A 23,817-nucleotide genomic window follows, 5' to 3' on the forward strand; every position below is an offset into this window, starting at 1 on the left:
CCATGCTAAATAACCAATTGTATGTCTCCGCAACAATAACTTGCATTTATATATCACCTTAAACATAATAAAATATACCAAGGGGTTTCACAGGAACTCTATAGAGTGAAATTGGCACCCAGCCATATGAGGACATATTAGCACAGGTTAAAAACTTAGTCAAAGAGGTAAGTCTTAAGGAGAGTCTTAATGGTGGGGAAAAAGGAGGTAGAGAGGAGGACAGGTGGAGCGAGGAAATTCTAGAACTAAGGGCCTAGGCAGCTAAAGGTCCAGTAAACAATGGTACAGCAATTAAAAATCAGGGATATTCAAGAGGACGTAATTAGAGGAGCACAGATATCTCGGAGGGTTGCAGGGTTGGAAATTAGAGACGGGGAGGGGCCAGGCCATGGAGGGATTGGAAGAAATAAGATGAGTGTTTTAAAATAGAGGCATTGTTTAGAAAGGCAATATAGATCAGCAAACACAGGGGCGATGGGTGAACGGACCTTGGCACAAGTGAGCAAAAGAACAGCAGAGTTTTGGCTGACCTCAAGCTTGCAGCGGGATATAATGCAGGAGCCCAGCTAGCAATGTGTTGAAATAGTCAGGTCCAGAGATAACAAAGGCATGAATGAGCACGAAAGCGCATTTAAAGTATTCAACAGCTTCATCAGATGTGGGTCCTGGCAAGATGGAGCAGAATCAATAGATGGCTCTTCTCCTGGAGCCTGAGTTTCTGACCAATTTTGAAGGGGTCCTTTCAATGTTTGCAAAGGGCTAAACATCTCCTTGTAGCAGCCACCAAGGATGCCTGAATATATCTCAAACCATTATGTCTTCAAATGCATTTCAGGTGCCCTTATGAGATATCTACAAAATTGGACTTTACCCTTATTTTGTTACACAAGAAACATGCATAACAAGGTCCAATTTTGCCCCTGGTTTGTTTAACTGGAAACTTTGAAAATAGCTTAAATGAGTAATGTAATCTTCCAAATAAAGGGTTGAAAAAAAAATCTGAAACTTGGGTTGTTCCTGAAAACTGAATACAGCAGCTAAGTGTGTCCTTAACAATTTACTGGCATTCAAGTTAAAGGGTCTGAAATTCAGAATACTGTGACTCTGGTCATACCGATATCGGTCTCCTTAATTAAGTCTTTGATGCACATAGGGTAAGGCATTGGCTACATCATTTGAGGTCCCTGATTAGCAATCTATTAGCAATCTGTTGCAATCTATTCAAATTACTTCCAAGGAAGCTTTGGGGCAAGTTTTCAATAGGAAGATCAGTTCACAGACAGTACAATTAGTAGTTTATGTTACCTTTCAAGCTATGCCAGGAAATTCTGGGCCATCAAGTCTTTTTAGCTAGAAAAATAGGCCTAGACAAGTACTCAAGAAAAATCCCAAGTTTAAATACTGATATCAAGAATTAACAAATCTATGCAACCTTGTGCAAATGGTGAAAACATTTGTACAGAATGCAAATGCTGTGGATTGAATGCTGCCAACAGTGAAAACTTCTTGGAAATTTTCTAACATCACTCTCGTGAGTCAGTGGGAAATGTTATCAAGCATTTTTTTTTGCAAATCACAAATGTAGGTAGTTACTCCCTTAATGTAACTATATTATTAGTAATTTGATTATGGATTTATGTCAGTTGTGATGTAAATCTAATGAATTCGGAGTATAAGACCAAGCTGTACCAGTTCCTCAGGAATTCGAAGTTCAGATCTGTTGTGAAAGGGCTAACACTCCTCCATTGTCAAAAAATATTTTTAGCACTCACAAATTGTTTTATTGAATTATATTGCAATCCTATTCATTTCATTGTATCTTCTTCACAAGTAGTACCACAGGCAAAGGACCAGTTGAAAACTAGGAATAACTACACATGTAAAGGATATATGCCCTTAAACCATACTCAAGAACGTTGTACAATATTTAACCCTTTGCTTCAGTCTGGCATCGTTCAGGTTTGACTGGTTTTTCAGCTGTAGTCTGTTCCTGGCCAGAATATCAGAGGAGAAATCCTCTGCTGATTTTAGATTTTATGGTGTCCTCCAACTTCACAAATGAGTGTGTTCACCTCCTGGATCTTCATTCCTTTGAAAATCCTTCCATCAGTGCATGCATTGAAACTCCATCCTCCATCAGCTTCTGGACTTGACTTGCTTCACCTGTCTACAAACTTAAACAGCATCTTGTTGCTTCTTCCTAAGTTGCCATTATTTCACCACGGACTTCCAACTTTAACTATGGACTCCTTCCTATTATCACCATCTATTTCCTATTGCCTGTTTATTATCATGCTTTTATGCATCCTAATTTTTATGTAACTTGTGTTATGTTACTTGCACTTTCTCTGCTTCCATCTGCACGTACGTTTTGGCTACTGCGTTGCACCAAAGCCCATTTCCACTTTTGCTCTTTCCTTCAACTTCCTTTCTCTTTACTCTTCCTAGACTCTCTTTTATTGTCATGCCTCCTTTCACTTCTCTTCACCACTCTTAAGCACTTGGCCCTCCAATTACTTATCCCAACCCTTCAGTACTCCTCAACTGCCCTGCTCTCTTGCTGCTGTCACAGGCTGGACTCTCTGTTAGATAAGCCTACAGCTTCTCTCTGTGCCTTTCTTGGCATCCTTCGACGGGGTCATTGAAGCACTTGTCACTGGCTCATTATGAGCAGCAATCCCAAATGCCCAACCCCACTTTCTCACTGACTTTCCCACTCATTGTGCTGCTCAGGGCTAACCTTACTAATCTTCTTCCTGTCCAACTCACCCCTCTCACTGCTGACCCTGTGAATTCTGATCAGTTTTCACTGCCGCTCTACCCATGTTCCTCCAGAACGAGGGTCTTTGCTATCCATGAACTTATTGTGGATGATTACATAGACATCATGGCCTTAACAGAAAACTGGCTAAAGGGTGATGACACTGTCACCTAATGAAGCCTCCACTCCTGTCTACGTCTTCCACCATTTGTCCTGTCAAGACTGTTGCGATGGCAATGTGGTGCTTATCACAAGAACCCAACTTGGCATGACCCCCTACTCCTCTAGCACTTTCTCTCCCTTTAAGCATCTCACCTTGCTCCACCTCTCTTTCAAAGCCATCATTCCAGGTAGGATACAAGTTAAATCACAGATTTCTTCCTCCCACTGCTCTCTGCACTGAATGATTTCTCATCTTGTGATTTCAAACTCCATTTCAACTCATGTCTTATTTCCTGCAAGTTCACTACCCTCTTATCCTCCCTAAATCTCTCCATGTAAATCTCTACCACCCCCCCCCACCCCCCGCCCCCCCAAAAACATTCATGGCCAGCCCCTTTGACTCTCACGTGGTCTCTCTACTCCCATAGTTTCAATCACAGATGAGGCCGTCTCCGATCACTTCCTTATACTGTTACCACTCACATTCCCCCTTCCACACCCAAACTCTACCATCTTCTGTATCTGTCCCTAGAAAAAGCTATCTCCCAATTCACTTAAACTGAACTTTCAAAATCCCAACTAACTAGCCTTTAGCCCTCCATTCGCCACATGGAAATGGTGGATGAAATTAACAAATATCTTGCTTTTCACTACAGAGGATACAAAAACCATTCTAGTAATAGCTGTAAATCAGGAGGTGGAAGGGAGAGGGGAACTTGATTAAATTACAATCAATCAATCACTAGGGAAGTGGTGCTGAGCAAACTGATGGAGCTGCAGGCTGAGAAGTCTCTGGGTTCAGATGGACTTCATCCTAGGGTCATAAAAGAGGTGGCTAATGAGGTAATAGATGCGTTGGCGTTAATTTTCTAAAATTCCCTTGATTCTGGAAAGATTCCATTAGACTGGAAAGTAGCAAATATAACCCCTCTATTCAAGAAGGGCTGGAGGCAGAAAACAGGAAACTATAGGCCAGTTGGCTTGATGTCTGTCATGGGGAAGGTGTTAGAGTCGACCATTAAGGAGGTTAAAACTGAGCACTTAAATAAACTCAAGGTAATTGGAAAGAATCAGAATAGATTTGTGGAAGGGAATCATGTTTAACCAATTTATTGGAGTTCTTTGAAGGAGTAACATGCGCTATGGATAAAGGGGAGCCTGTAGACATGCTATACTTGGATTTCCAGAAGGCATTTGATAAGGTATCACGTCAAAGCTTATTGCAGAAAATAAAAGCCCATGGTATAGGGGGTAACATTTTGAATGGATAGAAGATTGGCTGGCTGGCAGAAAACAGACAGTATGCACAAATGGGTCTTTTTTTGATTGGCAGGATGTGATGAGTGGAGTCCAGCAGGGGCCTGCGCTGGGGCCTCAATTTTTTATATCAATAACTGAGAAGAGGGGAGTGAAGGCATGGTAGCTAAATTTGTAGATGACACAAAGATAAGTAGGAAAGTTGTGCAGAGGGCATAAGGAGGTTGCAGATGGATATAGATAGGTTGAGTGAGTGGACAAAAATCTGGCAGATGTCAGAAAATGTGAGGTTGTTTACTTTGACACGAAGAATTAAAAAGCAGAGTATTACTTAAACAGAGAATGGCTGCAGATTTCTGAGATGCAGAGGGATCTAGGTGTTCTAGTGCATGAATCACAAGAAGTTAATATGCAGGTATAGCAAGTAATTAAGAAGGCTAATGGAATGCTATCCTTTATTATGAGAGGAATTGAACATTAAAGTAAGAATAAAAGCAAAAAAACTGCAGATGCTGGAAATCCAAAACAAAAATAATAACGCCTGGAAAAACTCAGCAGGTCTGGCAGTATCTGTGGAGAGGAGCACAGTTAACGTTTCGAGTATGCATGACTCTTCAACAGAACTAAGTAAAAATAGAAAAGGGATGAAATATAAGCTGGTTTAGGGGTGGGGTGGTGGTGGGGGGGGGGGGGGGGGGGGGGGGTGAAGAAACGGTGGGACAAGAAGAGCTGGATAGAGGGCCAGTGATAGGTGGACATTCCTTTAGATAATATCCACCTTCAACACCTCTTCGTCCTTTTGTCTGTAACATCTTTTGGTTATCTCGACCCTCTATCCAGCTCTTCTTGTTCCACCCCACCCCCCCAACCTAAACCAGCTTATATTTCACCCCTTTTCTATTTTTACTTAGTTCTATTGAAGAGTCATGCGGACTCGAAACGTTAATGGTGCTCCTCTCCACAGAGGCTGCCAGACCTGCTGAGTTTTTCCAGGTATTTTTATTTTTATAAAAGTAAGGATGTTATGCTTCAGTTATACAGGGCGCTGGTGAGACATCTCAACTATTGTGTGTAGTTTTGGTTTCCTTTTTTAAAGGAGGATGTAAATGCATTGGAGGTAGTTCAGAGGAGGTTTACCAGATTGATACCTGGAATGAGCGAGTTGTCTTTTGAGGAAAGGTTAGACAGACTGGACTCGTTTCCACTGCAGTGTAGAAGAGCAAGGGGTGACTTGTTTGAAGTATATAAGATCCTGAATAGTATTGACAAGTTGGACGTGAGCATGATCTTGTTTGCGAGTTAAATCGTGGGGCAGGCAGCATTTTAAAATTAGGGGTCACCATTTTAGCAAAGAGGTAAGGAGAAGTTTTTTCTCTCAGAGGGCTGTGTGACTTTGGAACTCTCTGCCTCAGAAGGAGGTGGAAGCAGGGTCATTAAATATTTTTAAGGCAGAGGTAGATTGATGCCCTTGTCTAACAAGGATATAAGGTTATTGGGGGTAGATGGGAATGTAGAATTTGAAACACAAACAGATCAGCCATGATCTTATTGAATGGCAGAGCAAGTTCGAGGGGCCAAATGGCCGACTTCCGCTCCTATTTCATATGGTTGTATGTACACTTCTCTGTCTCTCCACCTCACTCTCCTTTAAAACACTTCTTAAAACCTACCTCTCTGACCAAGCTTTTGGTCATCTAATCTAATATCCCCTTATGTGGCTTGGTATTGTACTTTGTTTTATTACATTTATATAGCGACCTTTAGTGTAAGTACTCCTGAGATGAGCTTCTGGCCTCATATTTATGCCATTACTAATATCTCCTATTTCCACTTCCGTAAACTTTTATTATGTCACTGCGTACACAAGTTGTTCGTGCTGGCACTTGCAGAGACTTCATTTTAAGTTTGCTTAAAAGAAGTTCAATTTTACCACTTGCAACAGCATGGAAAAGGAAGGAAATCTCAAAAACTTTACTCAAATCAGGAATTGACCAATGAGTTTCAGCACAGGATGGACATAAAAAGGTTTGCTACTCGTGTGTAAGTCCACTCTGCAAACAGGCTGCCTTTTAATGGGGGCACAATGAAATTCCACTCTGTAAATTCCTTACTTGCATACATCAGAAGAGTTATTATAGTTTAAAATGCTTCCAATGAACTATATCATCCAATAAAATATTAAACTATTTGGCTCATCCATTGTTTCTTATTCCTGGACCTTTCAAACAATGTTAGAGTTCCACTTTTTCTACAATTCAGTTTTCGTCACCATTTCTCAATGAATAGATACAAGAATCTCCACATCAAATTAACATAGCATTCTGTTCCATAAAAAATATTTTTTATAGCTCACGTTCTCCTTTTGACCAGTTTTCATAGCCCAAGCTTGATCGAGCACAATGCAGATGAATGTTGTAACTCAACTAGAGTTAGCTTTAACGGATGATATTTTAGTAGGTATTTCTGTCCTTATTAGTAGCTATGTTTCTCAACAAGCCATTGAAGTTGTACCTTAATATTTGACCTTTACAACTGAGAAAAGCAAAGAGAATTTCCTTGAATTTAATATGTTTTCCAAATATATGTCAACTGTAAAATTGTCAAATTCCATTTATTGCAACATGGAATCATAGAATAATTACGGCAGAGAAGGTGGCCATTAAGCCTGTCCAGCTAGGGTCAGCTCTATGGAACAGCAAATTAACTAATCCCACTATACAGTACCCTTTCCTCCACTTAGCCCATAAATCCTGCAAAAATCTTTCCTTTCAGATACTAATCCAATTCCATTTTGAATGCCGTGAGTTAACCTGCTTCCAATGCCTTCTTAGGCAGTGCATTCCAGATCGCAGCCACGCTGTGTAAAAGTGATCAAGCTGTGAGCAGATTTATAAAAACTAGAACAAGACAGGTGCAAGAAAGCTTAGTAGTTAATGCGCATTTAGCTAGGTCCTACAAACATCAATGAAATAAATAACCAGATAAACTGCTTAGATGGTTTAGTTGAGAGAAGAATGTTGGACAGAAAACCACAAGAACTCCCTGTTCTTTTTTTCAGTAGTACCATGTAATCCTCTACATCCATCTGAGGGGGCAAACTGTGTTTGCTGACATCTCAGTCCCAATTTAACCCAGCAGCCCGAACAGAAACCTGAGTGTCAAATTCACAAATGCAGGACCAGCTGAGGTTCTCTAGGTGCTGCTTGTGGAACCTGTATTTTTGGTTGAGAGATTTGTGTGTGGATGCTGAGAATGTGAATTGCTAGAGGATTCACACAGTTCCCTAGAACTGCCTTTATACTGTGCAAAAACCCACCAACATCACCAGCTCCTGACAAACACGTTTGCACAACTGACATACATGCCAAAATAAACCTGCTGGATTTATCAAGACCAAAAGCTCTTTATTTTGCTGGTCTTATGAGATCCAAGCGCAGTAAGCCTTACATAAAGGTGGTCTATTTGTATTTAGAATAGTTGTATTTTTAATCAAAAATTAAAGCCAGTTGTTACCAAGTCTGGTCCAAGGTGTAAATGGCAGATTTGGCAGATGCCACATCCAAAGGAACCAGTTCTCTGTTAGAAATAAGGTAGGAAAGAAAGTGTTTTTAAAATCACTGCACAAGAAGCAATTTTTTCAACTGATTGCATTTCGGCTACACTCCAGCATTACGAAAGGATGTCTGATTCAGCACAATTAGCATGTGGGTCCAATGTCATTTTTTAAAAATAGGTCTTTGTCAGGGACACCTGCGACTTTAAATACGTGAAGTCCTATAGTTTGACGAAAGATATACAACTGTTAATACTTATTTCTTTTTAAACTCAAAGGTATCGAGGTAAGCTACAATCCACAAGGTTGATATAAAAAAGGAAGACTGTATGCTCTGTGGTGCATGAATACAATCAGCCATCACAATAAGTGATGAACATTCAAGTGATTTAGATTCTGAATTAGTCAATGTAACACATGACTGCTTCCTGTCTCAGTGCAGAGGGAAGCCTTGGAAGGCAATGCACATCTGACTTAGTAATGGCAAGTGTTGTAGATAATATCTAGGCAATTGAAGCCATAACCTCTTTGGGGGACAGGGCCATGGAATAATTGTTTCAACATGGTTGGCTACCAGATACACAATTTTAAATGGTTACTAAGCTAGTAACCCAGAGGTTTAGATTAATAATCTAGAGAACGTGAGTTCAAATCCTACCATGGCAGTTTGAGAATTTGAATTCAGTTCTAAAAGCTATCTGGAATTTTTTTAAAAAGCTGTCCTTACCCATACTTGCCTTTGTGACTCCAGTCCTACACCAACAATGGTTAACTCTTAATTGCTCTCTGAAGTAACCTTGCAAGTCACTCAGTTTTATCTAAAAGAAACTATGGAGAATACCACAGACTGAAGCAGTTCTGGAAGGCAGTCCGCCACCACCTTCACAGAAGAGCTAGGGATGGGCAATATAAGCCAGTCTCGTCAGTGATGCTCACATCCCTAGTAGGAATAAAATAAACTAATCAACTTTTAAAAGGTACTGAGTGAAGATAAAGAAATTGCTTAAGGGGTGAATTGCTTAGCACCCGAGTCCAGGACATATGGAAGTGCATATTGCTGAGCCAAGCAGAATGGATATTTAATCTAAATTTGCTAATTGTAGGTAAACTAAGGCTACCAGCTAACATTCACTCTAGTCCACCAGAATATTTTTGAAAAGGTTGAACGACTTCAAGATAAAGAGCATGGAAGTTTCTACACAATCTAAAAGGACTCAAAACAGATATCCCAGGCAAAGGACATTATTTGTCAGAGGGTATTAAAGGAGATAAGGGATGAGATTTTTGAGAATTGTTATAAGGGATCAGTGAATGCTGAAGGGCTGCTGCTAAGATTTGAAATAAGATGGTAAATGTAACAATTTTGAAATGAGTGTGAAAGCAGTTGGCAGTTAGGACTCCGAATGTACCACGTGAATAAAGAACAGCATATTGTGGATCCAACAGCAGGCACTGCCAGCAGTAGCATATTCCCAGCACATCACCTCAGAGCAGGATATGAAACCCTGCTAGATTGATAGAGTTAGATGAAGTAGAGTGGGAGGAGGCTTGTGTAGAACATAAATACCAACATAATCCAATTGGGCCAAATGGCCGGTGCCTGGTCTTTAATTCCTAAGCAAAATCACCTCATGGTGTTGCTGTCCAGAAAAACTAGGGCTACCTGTTTTAACAGTATAGTACTGCCTCCAGTGACATACAGGGCTCTTCAGTTTTTTAAACAATCTTTAATATCTTGGTAACTACTGAGGTAAAGGTATTTTAAATTTTCACATTTTTCGCCAGCTGTAAATTGGCAAGTTCTTCAATTTGTTGGGTTTGAGTTTTATGATTAGCTTGTTTTTCCAAAGTACAGAACCTGAGTGGCAGCATTCTCAGCTCCCCTTCTAGAACAATAAAAGGTGATTCAAATTAAAATTATGTTGACTTTTCTCTGGGAGCCATCAGATTTCTCATTCCCCTATAATTCTTGGTCTATTTGCAGTTTGTCTCTTTTGTCTGGTCTTGAATTCCTTCATCTCTCCTCCCTGTGTGTCTCAGCTAAATCTGCCTTTCCATTATGTCCATCTTGCCTCCAGCGCCAGCTCAATCAAATTTAAAAGCAATTCTCCTGAGACATCTTTACTGCAAATCCCCAACTCACGCATCAGAAGGTTTTAATTTTAACTTGCACCATTTAGAAAACTTTGAAAAATTTTAAATCTTCGATATTTGTGTTCATATTTTCCAATGCATGTTTTAAATAAAATTTAATGGAAAAAAGTCCTAGAGCAGGGTGGGAGGGAGAGAGAGAGAGACTGTGCAAGAGCTGTGTATTACTTAGATGAAGGAATAGAGAGTTGCAGATCCAACTTAGCTTCTGAAGCTAAATTAAATGGCACAACAAGTAGCATGGATAAGAGGAGAAAGGTGCAAAAAGGCATTGATAGATTGTGAGTCGGAAAAATTGTGACAGATAGAATTCTAAGGGGAGGAATGTCTTAAGTCCACTTTGGACCGAAAAAGAATAGATCAGAAGTATTTCCCAAATGGTTGGAAGTAGGGACAATGGAGGAACGGAGAGATTTAAGAGTCAAGTACAAAAAAGAGTCACTAAAACTAATGAACAGATATTAAAATTTGAAAAGGCTAACAGAATATCATAGAATGGTTATAGCACAGAAGAAGGCCATTTGGCCTGTTATGTCAGTGTTTGCTCTCTGTTAGAGCTACTCAGCTCATCCCCTGTATTTTCCCCATAACCTGCAAATTTTCTCTCTACAGATAACGATCCAATTTCCTTTTGAATGTCACAATTGAACGTGTCTCTGCCACATTCTCAGGCATTGAATTCCAGATCCCAACCTCGACCTGCGCAAAACAGTTTTTCCTCATGTCATAAAAACAAAAAAACTGCGGATGCTGGAAATCCAAAACAAAAACAGAATTACCTGGAAAAACTCAGCAGGTCTGGCAGCATCAGCGGAAAAGGAAAGAGTTGACGTTTCGAGTCCTCATGACCCTTCGACAGAACTTGAGTGAGTCCAAGAAAGATGTGAAATATAAGCTGGTTTAAGGTGTGGGGTGGGGTTGGGGGGGGGGGGGGGGGGGGGGGGGGGGGGTGTGTGTGGCGGTGGAGAAGAGAGAGAGAGAAGTGGAGGGGGTTGGTGTGGTTGTGCACACAACCACACCAAGCCCCTCCACTTCTCTCTCTCTCTCTTTCCCCCCCACCCCACACACACACACACACACACCTTAAACCAGCTTATATTTCAACTCTTTCTTGGACCCACTCAAGTTCTGTCGAAGGGTCATGAGGACTCGAAACGTCAACTCTTTTCTTCTCCGCCGATGCTGCCAGACCTGCTGAGTTTTTCCAGGTAATTCTGTTTTTGTTTTCCTCATGTCATGTTGCTTCTTTTGCCAGTCACATTAAATTGGAGTGCTCTGGTTCTTGACCATTCCATCAATAGGAACAGTTTCTCCTTATCTACTCTAACCAGAGCCTTCATGATTTTGAAAACCTCTATCAAATCTTCTCTTCTCTTATCAAAAGAGAACAGCTCCAACTTCTCTAATTTCCTGACCATTCTCAAAAATCTCTTCTGCACCCTTTCCAATGCTTCCTAAAATGTGATGTCCAGAATTGAACACAATACTCCAGTTGAGACCAAATCAGTGTTTTATAAAAGTTCACCATAACTTCCTTGCTTTTGTATTCTAAGCTTCAATTTACAAAACCCATGATCCCGTATGCCTTATTAACTACTTTCTCAGCCTGTCCTATCACCTTCAGCAGTTTGTGCATATGCACCCCCCGGTCCCTCTACTTCTGTACCTCCTTTACTGTATCCATTATTTCATATTGCCTTTCTTTGTTCTTCCTTCCAAACGACATCACTTCACAGCTCTATTAACTTTCATGTCAATAGGGCTGGGCTGGAATAAAGGCCTAGAAATTGTGCTACAGTTTTATAAAGCTCTGGGTACCACACTTCAGGAAGGATAGACTGAACTGAAGGGGTTGCAGATGTTACGATCTCTGTAGAGAATGATGACTTTAAAAGAGGAATTTGAACTTCCAGTTAACAACTGAAAGAATAACAAGTCAAGATTTTACATTTCAAAACTTTTACTGTATTAAGCAACTCAAAACTTTGAACTATAGAAATAAACACTTCCTTTTTATTTATCACGCATTGCACTCTTCATGGAATTACAGTTTTTATGGCTTCCGATACGTTGCTTCCATTTTACTTTCCAAGCTGGGTAGACTCTAATCCCAGAACTATCTCTTGAGGGTTATACGGTAGATTTCTTCCTCTATCTCCAAGCTAAGCGCATCTTCCAGCCTCCTTTAACTACTCACAAACTCTGTCTTCAATCTGAATGTGAGCACCCACTGCATTCTGTGTGATGAATAATAGAGTCAAGATATTCTCTGCTTAAAGTACACTCTGGCTGATTCTATTGCTAGCTCTTTACTTCTAAGTTGGATGCAGCCAACACAAGACAAAACTGCAACTGCTCTCTGTGTGTGATATACCTGGGTTTATAGAGAAGCCTGTAACCTGATCTCTAAATGGCTTCTTCTACCCTCTTCCCCATGGCAATTCTACTTGGATACAAAGCTAAGCAGCTTTAATCCCAAACCCCTCTCATCTTAGAAATAAAGGGATAGTTTACAGCACCACTGTTTACAACTTAATGGATATAACACCTTTGTGGGATTTTAGGCGATTTAGGGTCCATTCATGGTATATGTGATACCTGCTGGCATTGTCTCCCTCTCAATAAATCAGTAGGAATCTTCTCAGTTCTCTAAGACTGTATGGTTTAATTGTTAATATCAGGCAGATGCCAGCACAGGTCACATAACCCCTTTCATCCACCTTACATTTCAAGCTACAGTTGCAAAACATATTATAAACCAAAGGATACAATCCTAAAATATAATCTTAATAAACCTTACAAATGTAACAGTGCAGATTCACCGAAATGATACCAGGGCTAAAGGGTAAAATTATTTGGAAAAATTGCACTGAGGGGGCTTGCATTCCCTCGAATATTGAGATTTAAGTGTAATATGAGTAAGATGTCTAAGGTGACTGAAGGCGTTGATAAGGTAAAGGAAAAGAAAATATTTCCTCTGTTGGGGGAGTTCAGAACCAAGAGGCACCACCTTAAGGCCAGAGCTCAGCCTTTCAGGGGTGATGTCAGGAAGCATCTCTTCACACAAAGAGTAGTGGAAATCTAGAACATCTTTGGAATTCTTTGCCCCAGAGGGCTGTGGAGGCTCATTCGTTAAGTATATTCAAGACTGAGATTGATAGATTTCTACATATTAAAAACATCACAGGATACGTGGATAGTGCAGGAAAATGGTGTTGAAGTTCAAGATCAGCCATGATCTCATTGAATGGTGGAAGGGCTGAATGACTGACTCCTGCTCCAATTCCTATGTTTTTAAGTAGAACTCTCTCTCTCTCTCCCTCCTTCTCTCCCAAAAGGTTCCTGAGGTTGGGGGGTGGGGTTCAATTAAAAATTTCAAAACTGAGAATGATAGATTTTTGTTAGGCAGTGGTATTGAAGGATATGTAACCAAGGTGACTGAATGGAGTTAAGGTGTTGCTCAGTCAAGATCTAAATGAAAGCAGGGCTAAGCTCAAAGAATTGAATGGCTTATTCCTGTTCCTAAGTTTCTAATGACCAATTTTGCATTCTAGTTCCGCTCTTATTTACATTACAGCAATTTTCTGGCTTCAACAGCACAGTGGCGGATCCACAAAGGCCAAATTCAGAAAGGTCTACTCCAACTTCTCCCCATTGCTAGGGCAACAAATATTATGGAACACAGTACATGGGAACCAGTGTGAAAGTTGATTAACAACTGACTGTGGAATAATCCTTGAATATGATGAAAATATAAATTAGAAATAAGGAAAGATTGAATTCCAAGTCCAAATTCAATTGTATTTCCCCTCTGCCAAGTCATCAAGCAGAAGCTACTTCAATAGGATTAAGCTAGATGGGAATTTTAAAAGGATGACACACTGGGAACCAGTTTTCCTAAATCGGGGTCTCAAATGTTTCAATGATGGGCCAAATGGTTTCCTGCTGTGCTATAATGATAATGACTCTACAACACTAGGGACGAAAACCAGCTTTGCCAGCACTATGCTGTAACCTAAAATCTCTGCAAATAAAGTTGACATTTTGTCATCAGCTTCTGTGAAAATCTTGGTCAGTCTATTTGCCTCTCTCACTTACTCCCATCAACTCAGGTTTCAATATTTGAAAATGTAAATTTTCTAATTATCAACAAAATACAGATAATAATTGGAGGCTTTTAGTTTGCTTTTAAAAGTTAACTTACATCTTAACAAACAGGAAAAACAAATAGTTTCATGACTAATTCCCTGTTTACAAAGCTTATAATTGAAATCCTGTGCAGAGTTCTGATCTACATATTACAAAAAGAGGTGCTGTAGAAAGCTCAAAAAAGATTTCTAAAAATTGGTAACAGAATTGAGAATTGTCAGTGAAAACTGAGCTGGTTGGGGCTCTATGTATAAACACAGGTAGAGACCAGTTACGTTCTGTGCTGTGACTTGTATGCAAAAATTAAACTACTAGCAATGTGTAATAAGTTCTATTTACTTTTCTTCTCTTTCTCTCACTTTCTCTGCCTTACATAATTACACAAAATATAAATGTTATCTGCGGGTCCTTCTCACAACTTTCTTTCCCAAAGGGGCTGTAAAGGGGTATAGATCTGTTAAGTAATTGGACAGACCGAGTATAATGCAGGCAAGTGTGAAATTACTCAGGAAAATTGGAAAAGCAGAACATTTTTAAAAGGTGAGACTAGTAAATATTGGGATTCAGGGGGATAAACAAATTATAGAAAGTTAACATGAAGATGTAGCAAGCAACTAGGAAGATAAATGGTATGTTTTATTTATTGCAAAGGGATTGGAGTATTAGAGTAAGAATATCCTGCTCTTATAAGTAGTGCTTTGGCAAGACCACATCTGGAGGACTGTGTTGTGTATCTAAGATAGGATATACTCGCCTTAGAGGGGGTGCAAAATTGTTCACTAGATTGAGTCATGGGACAAAAGAGTTGCCCTATGAGGTGAGGCCGATTGGGATGGGCCTATATTCTTTGAAGTTTTAGAGGAATAAGAGGCAATCTCACTGAAACATTTAAAAAAAACTTAAGAGAGTTTGACAGAATAAATGTTGAGAAGGCATTTCCCCTGGCTGGTGTTTGAAACTAGGGGGTCATAGTTTCAGGATAAGGGGATCAGCAATTTAGGATTGAAATCAGGAGAGAGGCTTGTGAATCTTTGAAATTCCTTTCTTTATTTGTTACCCTGAACGCTTTGGATGCTTTGTGGGAAATGGCATATGCTCAGGTCCTAGGCACATGCAGTATTTTCCACAAAACAAGTATCATTGGCCAAGACAAAAATGTAAAGTCCAAGCCCAGACTTTTGGGAAAGGCTGAAGTAATAACTCTAAAATAGACATTAACAGACAGAAAGGTCTAATCCCCATGCTAAAATCTTGCATTTATATAGCATTTTTCACAATCTCAGTACATCTCAAAGCACCTTACAGCCGACAAAATACTTCTGAAGTGCAGCCATTGTTGTTATGCAGGAATTGCAGCGGGCAATTTTGTGTACAGTAAGGTCCCAAAAACAACAATATGAAAATGACCAGGTAACTTGTATTAGTGGTATTGGGTGAAAGATAAATATTGGCCAGGACACCAGGAAGAATGCCCTTGCTCTTCTTTTAAATAGTGCCACAAAATATTGTGCATCCACCTGAGAGGGCAGATGTGGTTCAATGTCTCATTAGAAAGACAGCATCTCAGACAATGATGTGCTCACTCAGTAGTACCCCATTGCCAGGGTTAGAAAAGTGTAGCTAAGAGGAGAGATTGGATAGGTTGGGTTATTTTCCTTCGAACAAAGAAGGCTGAGAGGTGACTTGATTGAAGTGTACAAAATTATGAGGGGAATAGATAGAGTGGACAGGATAAAATTATTTCCCTTGGTGGAGAATTCCAGAACCAAGGGACATAGATTCACGATAAGTGGCAGAAGATGTAGGGGGACATGAGGAAGAACTTTTTTACACAGAGGGTAGTGGGTGTCTGGAATTCACTGCCCAAGTTGGTGGTAGAGGCAGAAACTCTAAACTCTTTAAAAAAGTACCTGGATCTGCACCTTAAGTCCTGTAAGTTGCAAGGCTATGGGCTGGTTGCAGGAAGGTGAGATTAGAAAGGGTGTCCTCGGGCTGGCATGGACAAAATGGGCCAAATGGCCTCCTTCTATGCTGTAATTTTTCTATGGTTCTATGAAGTGTCAGCCTAGATTCAGGAATCTGGAATAGGTCACAAACACACAAGCCAGAATATTCCTGTCGGCGATTTGGGGGCGGGGCCCACTCGCTGACAGGAAAATGGTGCGAAATGACATCGGGAGGAACCCCCCACGTCATCCTGGTCCCTTTTAATTTTTAGAAAGGCGGGTGGACAGCGAAATCAGTTGTCCACCCGCCGACCTGTCAATGGCCAATTAAGGCCATTGACTGGCTAATTAAGATCACTAAAGTCCTGTCCGTCCAACCTTAATGCAATTATCATGGGCAATTATTAATATGCACTTTTCTCCCTCCTCCCCCATACCCTTTCCCTCCCAACACTTAGAGCACTGCACTCAGTTCTGGGCAACGCACTGTGCTGTAACGTTACAGATTAACCATGATCTAACTGAACAATGAAAATGGCTAGAGGGGTGAATGGCTTACTCCAGTTTTTCTTTTGTTTCTCCCTTTCACACCCACCCCACCATTCTGATTCTGATACTGCAGTGACTTTTCCAGTAAAAGGTAATTTGTATCTTGTTCCCATACCTCATCTACTTTTTGTATCCTCAGCATTCAGTCCCCAGGATTAGTGCCTGTCTCTTTTGTCCCCCCAGCCTCTCTTTCCTCTCACCCATCTCTGCCAAAAACAATGCCGCAGCCTCCCCCAAACTTGCTATCTGATCCCGTACCCCTCAATACCCTGGTCCTCTCTCACTCCATCCACACCCCTGCCCCCTCCATCTCTCAATATCACACTTTCCCATTGCTCGTTATTTCTTATGGCTCTCTAATCTCTCTCCTTTTGTTCCCTAGGAAAAAACAGAAACATGCAGAACTTCATAACTGTTTTAAATTCTGCACAAAAAAATAACAGGAGGCCTAGAAAAGCCAGAAATGTGGATAGATTGGAGACAGCATGCAATGGGCCAGGAATGACTGCCAGTGGTAGAGCTGGAACTGATCATGGCACAATACTGGGGTGAAGACATGGATTTACACAGCAGTACAGCATGAAAATGAGTTTTTCAACCCAAGTCCATGTTGGCATTTATCTTTCATTTGAACTGTAATCCTGTATGTCCTGTTCCCTTAGTCCACTTTCCTTTGAATCACAACATATTTCTATAACATCTTTAACATAGAACTATTCAAAGACGCATCGCAGAGGAATAATGAGTCAAAAATGGATGTGAGTCAAAGAATATAATATCAGCAAAGGATGCGAGTGGATCTTAATTATAAACCTGAAGGAGGGGAGGGAAGCACAGGGGCTTAGATAAGGAATTCTAGAGCTTGGGACCTAGGTGACTAAAGGCAGGACTGGCAATGGTAGTGTCAAGGAAGATGCACAAAGTCAGAGATATGAAGGTGTGGCAGGGGTAGGAAGCTGGGAAGTATCGCAAATTACAAAAATATGGAGCGGTAAAGCCAACAATAAAGTCACACATGACAATGAAGATTTCAAATTGGAGGTAAGTAGGATACTGTGTGCCAAAGTAGATCAGTAACAAATCAACAAGGGTGATTGGTGAGCATGACTTAGTTGGAGAATTTTACATGAGCTAAAGTTTATGGAAGGTGGAGAACGGGAAGCCAGCAAATGTCAATTTCAAGGGGGAAATAAACAATTAAATTTTGTCACCGATATTCCAGGAATAAACTGGGAGCTCCACTATTGCTTAGGTGCATGCCAAGTTATATTACCATTCAACCCATTTCCCACCGTCCCACAGTTCCTTATTACACCATCTGGTCTAATTCACGTTTTTTGCTTGTGGAAAATTTGTCCCTTAAACTAGCGAACCTTATATGTTTAAGATTATTTGATAAAGCTCCACTTCATGGGGATTGGGTTGTACAATGGATCAGTGATCTTTCTGGGAGCTGGGTTCAGATTTAGCCCAGAAAGTTGGAATGAAAGTCTCACTGCAATAATCCTATGTGAAAAAAGTTCAGGATATCTCAATTTAGTTCCTCGGAAGCATATCTAGCCTACTATGTAAAACTCTCTCTAAACTGGCACTAATGGACAATCCCACTTGAGCAGGATGGTTGACGTGGAAAATAGAAATAATATCACATTGATGAAGAGGTTGCTCTGCTGATGTTTGGGTTAAGGTACATTGATTTGGCAGAGTAGGCCAAGCTCTCCTCGGCAATCTTGCCATAATACATCTGATCTAAGAGTGTTTGATGCTGGAAGAGAGGGTACCTAAAATTAAAAGTCTGCAGCAATAACATCTTTCACCTGACAATGCATAAAGAATATAAAGTTTGCAATGACCAAGCATTGCATTTTAGGCTGTATTTCCAGTGCACTATGGTAAATTCACCAGTCTGAAGCAAACTGCTTTGCACTGATGCTAACATTTTAGTTATAGATCTGTGTTATTGTAAAACAGAACATTGTCACATTGATTGTGTAGCTGTAGTGTAAATACAGCTTAAGTTAACAAAAAGATGGCATATGTCTCACAGAGCTATTAATAATTTATCACCTTTTTAGTCAGCTGAAATATTGATCATATTTCAAGTTTTATACAGCAAGCCATTGTGAATAGTAATTGTAAATTTTTCAAGTTTTTGGTGACTTGGCTTGGGTCACGCAAGCCCAGATAATCTTGCATCTACTCCTCTTTAACAAAATTCCTTATGCAACACTATCATGTTTACCTGGTTACATTTTGTATCAATTCAATCATACCTGTGGGCAATCCCCCATTCTGATTGGCTCCCGACCCTCCTGTCACATTCGATCGAAGATAACTTTGTAAGACAAGACTGCGGCTCCACCTTGCACTGCACGGTTCCTCAGCTGGAGGTGAAACCAGTGGATTTTAAATACAAAAAATACAACTGGTTTCTTCATAGGAGTAATTTTCAACATTTTAAAAGGTATGATTGAATGGTAACAGTGTAATTGCACCCATACTCTGGTAAAGAATTGGACACAGACTGTCTTTTGTTAAATGAAATGGGCCTTTTCCATGGCTCAGCCAAAGAAAATAAAATAATTTTTATTGCTCAGTTAAGCAAAGTGCAAGTAAGCAAGCCACTCCTTTGGTTACCTGTTGGATGTTACAGCTACACTTACAACCTCCTATGTCACATTCCCACAGGTGTCTACAGGATTTAAAATAGTTGTCTGAAACGTTACAAGATGGTAAAACTACGGCCCACGTTTCCTGGTTAGCGGCGAAAGGGGGCGCACTAACTGCTGACCTCAAAGAAAGCTGTCCACAAAGATTTACAGAGCTTTGTGGTGTCAATTTCTCCTATTATCGATTTCATATTGGCATCATCTACAAAAGATTTGTGTGGCATTCAAGAGTATTGAAGTCATCAAGCAGCCGATCAGATTGAAGAATCCTCACATACTGCAAACAAGGGAATAAAAACTGATCGCTGGTTATCCTTCACTTTTTAATCATTTCAGAGAGAGCAGAATAAAGTTTGGGACAAACGCACAGGATTCAGGTAGAAGCTGAGATGTCAAACTTTAAAAAGTAAAACAACAAAGAATGATTTTAAAAATACATAGAATTTATCATGGAATAGAAGGAGTGGCATCCCAGGTTTCTAGAATTCATTTTTTTCAAATCACAAAAGAGGTTGTTCATCAGTAATTATGACTTAGTCCACCATTAAAAACTCAGTAACACACAAGGTTTTATATAACATTTCCAAATTCTTTACAGTACGATTGGTGCGTAAAATATCTGTTCAAATCAAATCACTGGTTTCTGTGCTGAGTGCATCTGCAACAATGCACTCTGTGGAGGAGCAGTGTATTCCTGAGAGTAACTTTGATTTCTGTATTTAACTGGACGTGCAGACACCAGAAGCTGCTGTCAGCTTTACACAGAACTAACCTTGTGCACTGGAAGTTTTGACATCATTACAACCACAAATTGTGCACCAAAGCTTCTGATAGATCATAAACCACAACATTAATGCTAACCTGTCTTACAATTCTGCCTCAGCAAATAATTTCTTTATGTTCAAAGAGATATCTTTAAATAGCTTGGAAGCACCCAGGCAAATTGAATAATGTTAACCAAGCAGTAATGTAGCCACACACAAAGTCATTAGTATTTTGATGTGTAAATTCCCATTAGCATTTTAATGTGTAAATCCCCGAATTAAAGTTTAGTGCTTAATTCTCCAGGACACAAAGAGACATATGCAATACAGCTATTTAGAACATAAGAACATAAGAAATAGAAACAGGAGTAGACCATTCGGCCCCTCAAGCCTGCTCCGCCATTCAATAAGATCATGGCCCATCTTCTTGTGTTTCGATTTACACATTCCCATCTAATGCCGATGACCTTTGATTCCTGTGCCTAACAAGAATCTATCTACCTCTGCCTTATATTCTCTGCCACCTTCTGAGGCAGAGAGTTCCAAAGTCACACAACCTCTGCGAGAAAAAACTTCTCTTCATCTATGTCCTAAAAAGGCGACCCCTAATTTTAAAACAGTGCCCCCTAGTTCTGGACTCACCCACAAGAGGAAACATCCTTTCGATGTCCGCCATGTCAAGGCTGTTCAGGATCTTGTATACTTCAGTCAAATCACATTGCAGTGGTAACATATATTGAAACAACATATCCGAATACTTTGAAATTTTCAGAGGCATATGTATATATTCTAGTTTAGTTAAAAAATGACTTGACAACTCAAAAATTCCCACTTTGCTCTATTATTCATATTGCTTAGTTCAAATACTTTCAGTGCAAAAAATGATTTTGAATTACCAGTAAGACTATACAAATTGAAGCTGCAGAGTACATAATTTAACCCTCATTTATCACATTGCTGTACAAATAACAGACCAATTTACTCTGCACAAATGTGGATAACTACTTTACAGCAACCATGACTCACACCAAGTCCTGTTCATCTATTACCCCTGTGCTCGCTAACCAAATTGGCTTCAAGTCCAACACCATCTCAATTTTAAAATCCTCATTCCTGTTTTCAAATCATTCCATGTTTTGCCCCTCCCTATCTATAACCTCCAACCCTACAACCCTCCAAGGCCTCAGTGCCCCTCATATTTTGAAATCACTTCACCATTGGAAACCGCGCCTTCAGCTTCCTCGATCATAAACTGTGGCATTCCCTCCCTAAATCTCTGGTCTCTCTCTCTCCCCAAGTCTCCTCTGTGAACAAGGTTTGTCACTGTCCTAATATCTTCTTTTGTGGCTGTATCAAGTTTGGTTTCAAAATGCTCGTGAAGTGCCTTTGGAGCTTTTACAACACTAAAGGCACTACGTGCATGCAAACTGTTGTTGTATAGAACCTTGCGGGCTAGGAATACTCTCTGGTTCTTCCATTTTTACTGAATTAACTGATCTTGGATAAGGTCAGCAAAGGACAATGCAATTAAATTCGGAATCTTTTGGTTAGGAGCAGAAAAATCCATTCAGGAAAGATAAGCTATGATGCCTTCCGCATGGTCATGGAATCATAGGATAGTACAGCTCAGGAGACAATTCAATCCATTGAGTCTTCACCAGTTCTATCAAAGAACAATCCAATTAGTCCCACCTCATTGCTCTTTCCCCATATCCCTGCAATTTTTCTCCTTCAATTATTTATCCAATTCCATTTTGAAGGCTACTAGTGAATCTGTATCTATGCATTGCATTCCAAATCCGAACTGCCATTGAGTAAAAAAGTTTTCCTCATGTCACCTCTGGTTCTTTTGCCAGTTACATTAAATTTGTATCAACCCTTCAGCCATTGGAAACAGTTTCTGTTTAATCATCCTTAGAAAATCCTGGATCTCCTAACGGTGCTGTTGGTGTACCCACACCACACAGACTACAGTGGTACAAGAAGTCAGTTCACCACCATGCCACCAGAAATCTGGTGAGGAGGGAAGAAGGGAATTAGCCCGTTTAATATATCAAATAGCACTTAGCCACTAACTCAGTGTTTTGAAATAAATTAATGTTGGACCCAAAGCCATGCAGGAAGCATTTCACTGGCAAGAGAAGGGTTCAAGAGGGAACCTGCACTGGAAATAATGAGAACTAGTTTTTGCCACTATTTTTAAATTAAACAGCAAACTTTCCTATTCCAAAATCAGACAGGTGTCTGCCCAACATTACACTCAACAATGTGGTAGATAAGTTTTCTTTTACTCAGGCGTGAGAAAATTATGAGAAAAATGTGACCTCACAACAGGTCCAAATATCTTAAACAAACTTAACCTTCCCATTTTGAACATTCTTCTACCATTGTGCAAAATATTACAGATTCATGTGGCCCTTACTACAAGCAAAAAAATCTACTGACAATTCTATAGCGCAATCTTCTATTACTGACCACTGTAATTGTCAATTACGTCCTTTAAATTATGAACAATGATTTTGATACAGGGCTTTGCAAGGAAAGGTTACATTATTCAGAGTTTAGGAATTGCAGTACACAAACTGGAAAAATAAATGACAGTAAACGTAGATCCAGAGAACCAAAAGGAATCTTTGAAGAATTAAACTCAGTGTTACATTGAACTATGCAGCGCTATGTTGAATTGGGTTATGTTGAGTTGCATGTTACATTGTATTGCATTCTGACTTTAAATTATGTCATGCTGTATAACTGAACTGTATTTTGTTAAATTACATTGTTGGCTGCTAAACTGAGACACATTATGTTGTGCTAAATTATATTTTATTACACTGCATTTTACATTTTAACATAAGCATTAAATGGCATTGTATTTTCTAGTGCTCTTTTATATATTAGAGTACATTCTGCCATCACTAACTGTATATTGTATCATGTTATTTTAAACTGTCCTGTTAGATTATGTTATTATAAGATTATATTACAATGCAGTGATATAAGTATACTGTGAGATCACATTGTAGTGCCTTACATATGATACTGTAGTTATATTAGACTAAATGTGCTATTTTAGATATTACACTGCATTGTTACATATATTGTCGTTATCATAGACTAAATTGTGTTGCTAATGTAGATTATACTGCAATGTATTGTTACATATGATAATGTAGTTATTTGACTAAATGTGCTGTTACTTTAGATTATATTGCACTGCATTGTGTCTTCTTAAATTGTGCTGTTATATTAAGTTTATATTCTAGCTAAAATATATTGTGCTATTATTTCAGTTTACAGTATACAATACATTATATTGTATTATTTGTATACAGGTTATTTGAGTGTCACACTAGAATACATAGTGCTGTATATTTGTTCAATCTGTTGTTACACCAAATTAATACCCTATCCCCTCCCCCCTCCAATGTGAAGCCAGACAGAGATCCCAGCAGATTGCAACAGTGCGCATGAGTGGAGTCAGCGCCTGGGCCATTCTGGTGAAATCCTCCTCCAGTCTGTCTGTGTGTTTACCCTCCCTGCCTGCCCGCCGGATCCGCAAGGACTGAGGGGAGGAGGGGGCGATTGCGGGCGGGCGGGAGTGGGTGAAGGATGGGCGCCGTTGCCCGGGAGGGAGATTTTGCTAACGGAAAGTTTGCCAGCGGCCGCGCCATGACTTGAACTGTAAAGTCTGAAGTTGAATAATTCGATTGACGGATGACCTACCAGCAGCTGGCGGCCAGGCCACGCTAACCACTGCAACTTTAGCCACTTTTTAAAACCGCCTCCTCCTGTTCACTACCGCAGCCCATCAAGGCAGGGGGTGGAGGGGAGGGAAGGGGTAGGGGGTAAGAAATCC

At 40.0% G+C, this 23,817-nt stretch overlaps 1 protein-coding gene across 7 annotated transcripts in view; it reads right to left on the reverse strand.

The window, feature by feature from the left end:
• Positions 1-23,817, reverse strand: part of hdx (highly divergent homeobox) — a 97,033-nt gene that overhangs the window by 73,060 nt on the left and 156 nt on the right. For 5 of the 7 annotated variants that reach the window (XM_041194652.1, XM_041194657.1, XM_041194654.1 and 2 more), the window contains exon 2: positions 18,802-18,912. The exons of 1 other annotated variant lie outside the window; for it this stretch is intronic. In XM_041194652.1, the coding sequence (XP_041050586.1) occupies positions 18,802-18,819 (18 nt within the window). In that variant the 5' untranslated portion in view covers positions 18,820-18,912. Of the gene's footprint in view, positions 1-18,801; positions 18,913-23,684; positions 23,757-23,817 lie in introns of those variants that run through there. One more of the 7 variants, XM_041194651.1, reaches the window with a different exon arrangement.

This window comes from Carcharodon carcharias, chromosome 9 (assembly GCF_017639515.1).
Source record: "Carcharodon carcharias isolate sCarCar2 chromosome 9, sCarCar2.pri, whole genome shotgun sequence".
NCBI classification, from domain to species: domain Eukaryota; kingdom Metazoa; phylum Chordata; class Chondrichthyes; order Lamniformes; family Lamnidae; genus Carcharodon; species Carcharodon carcharias.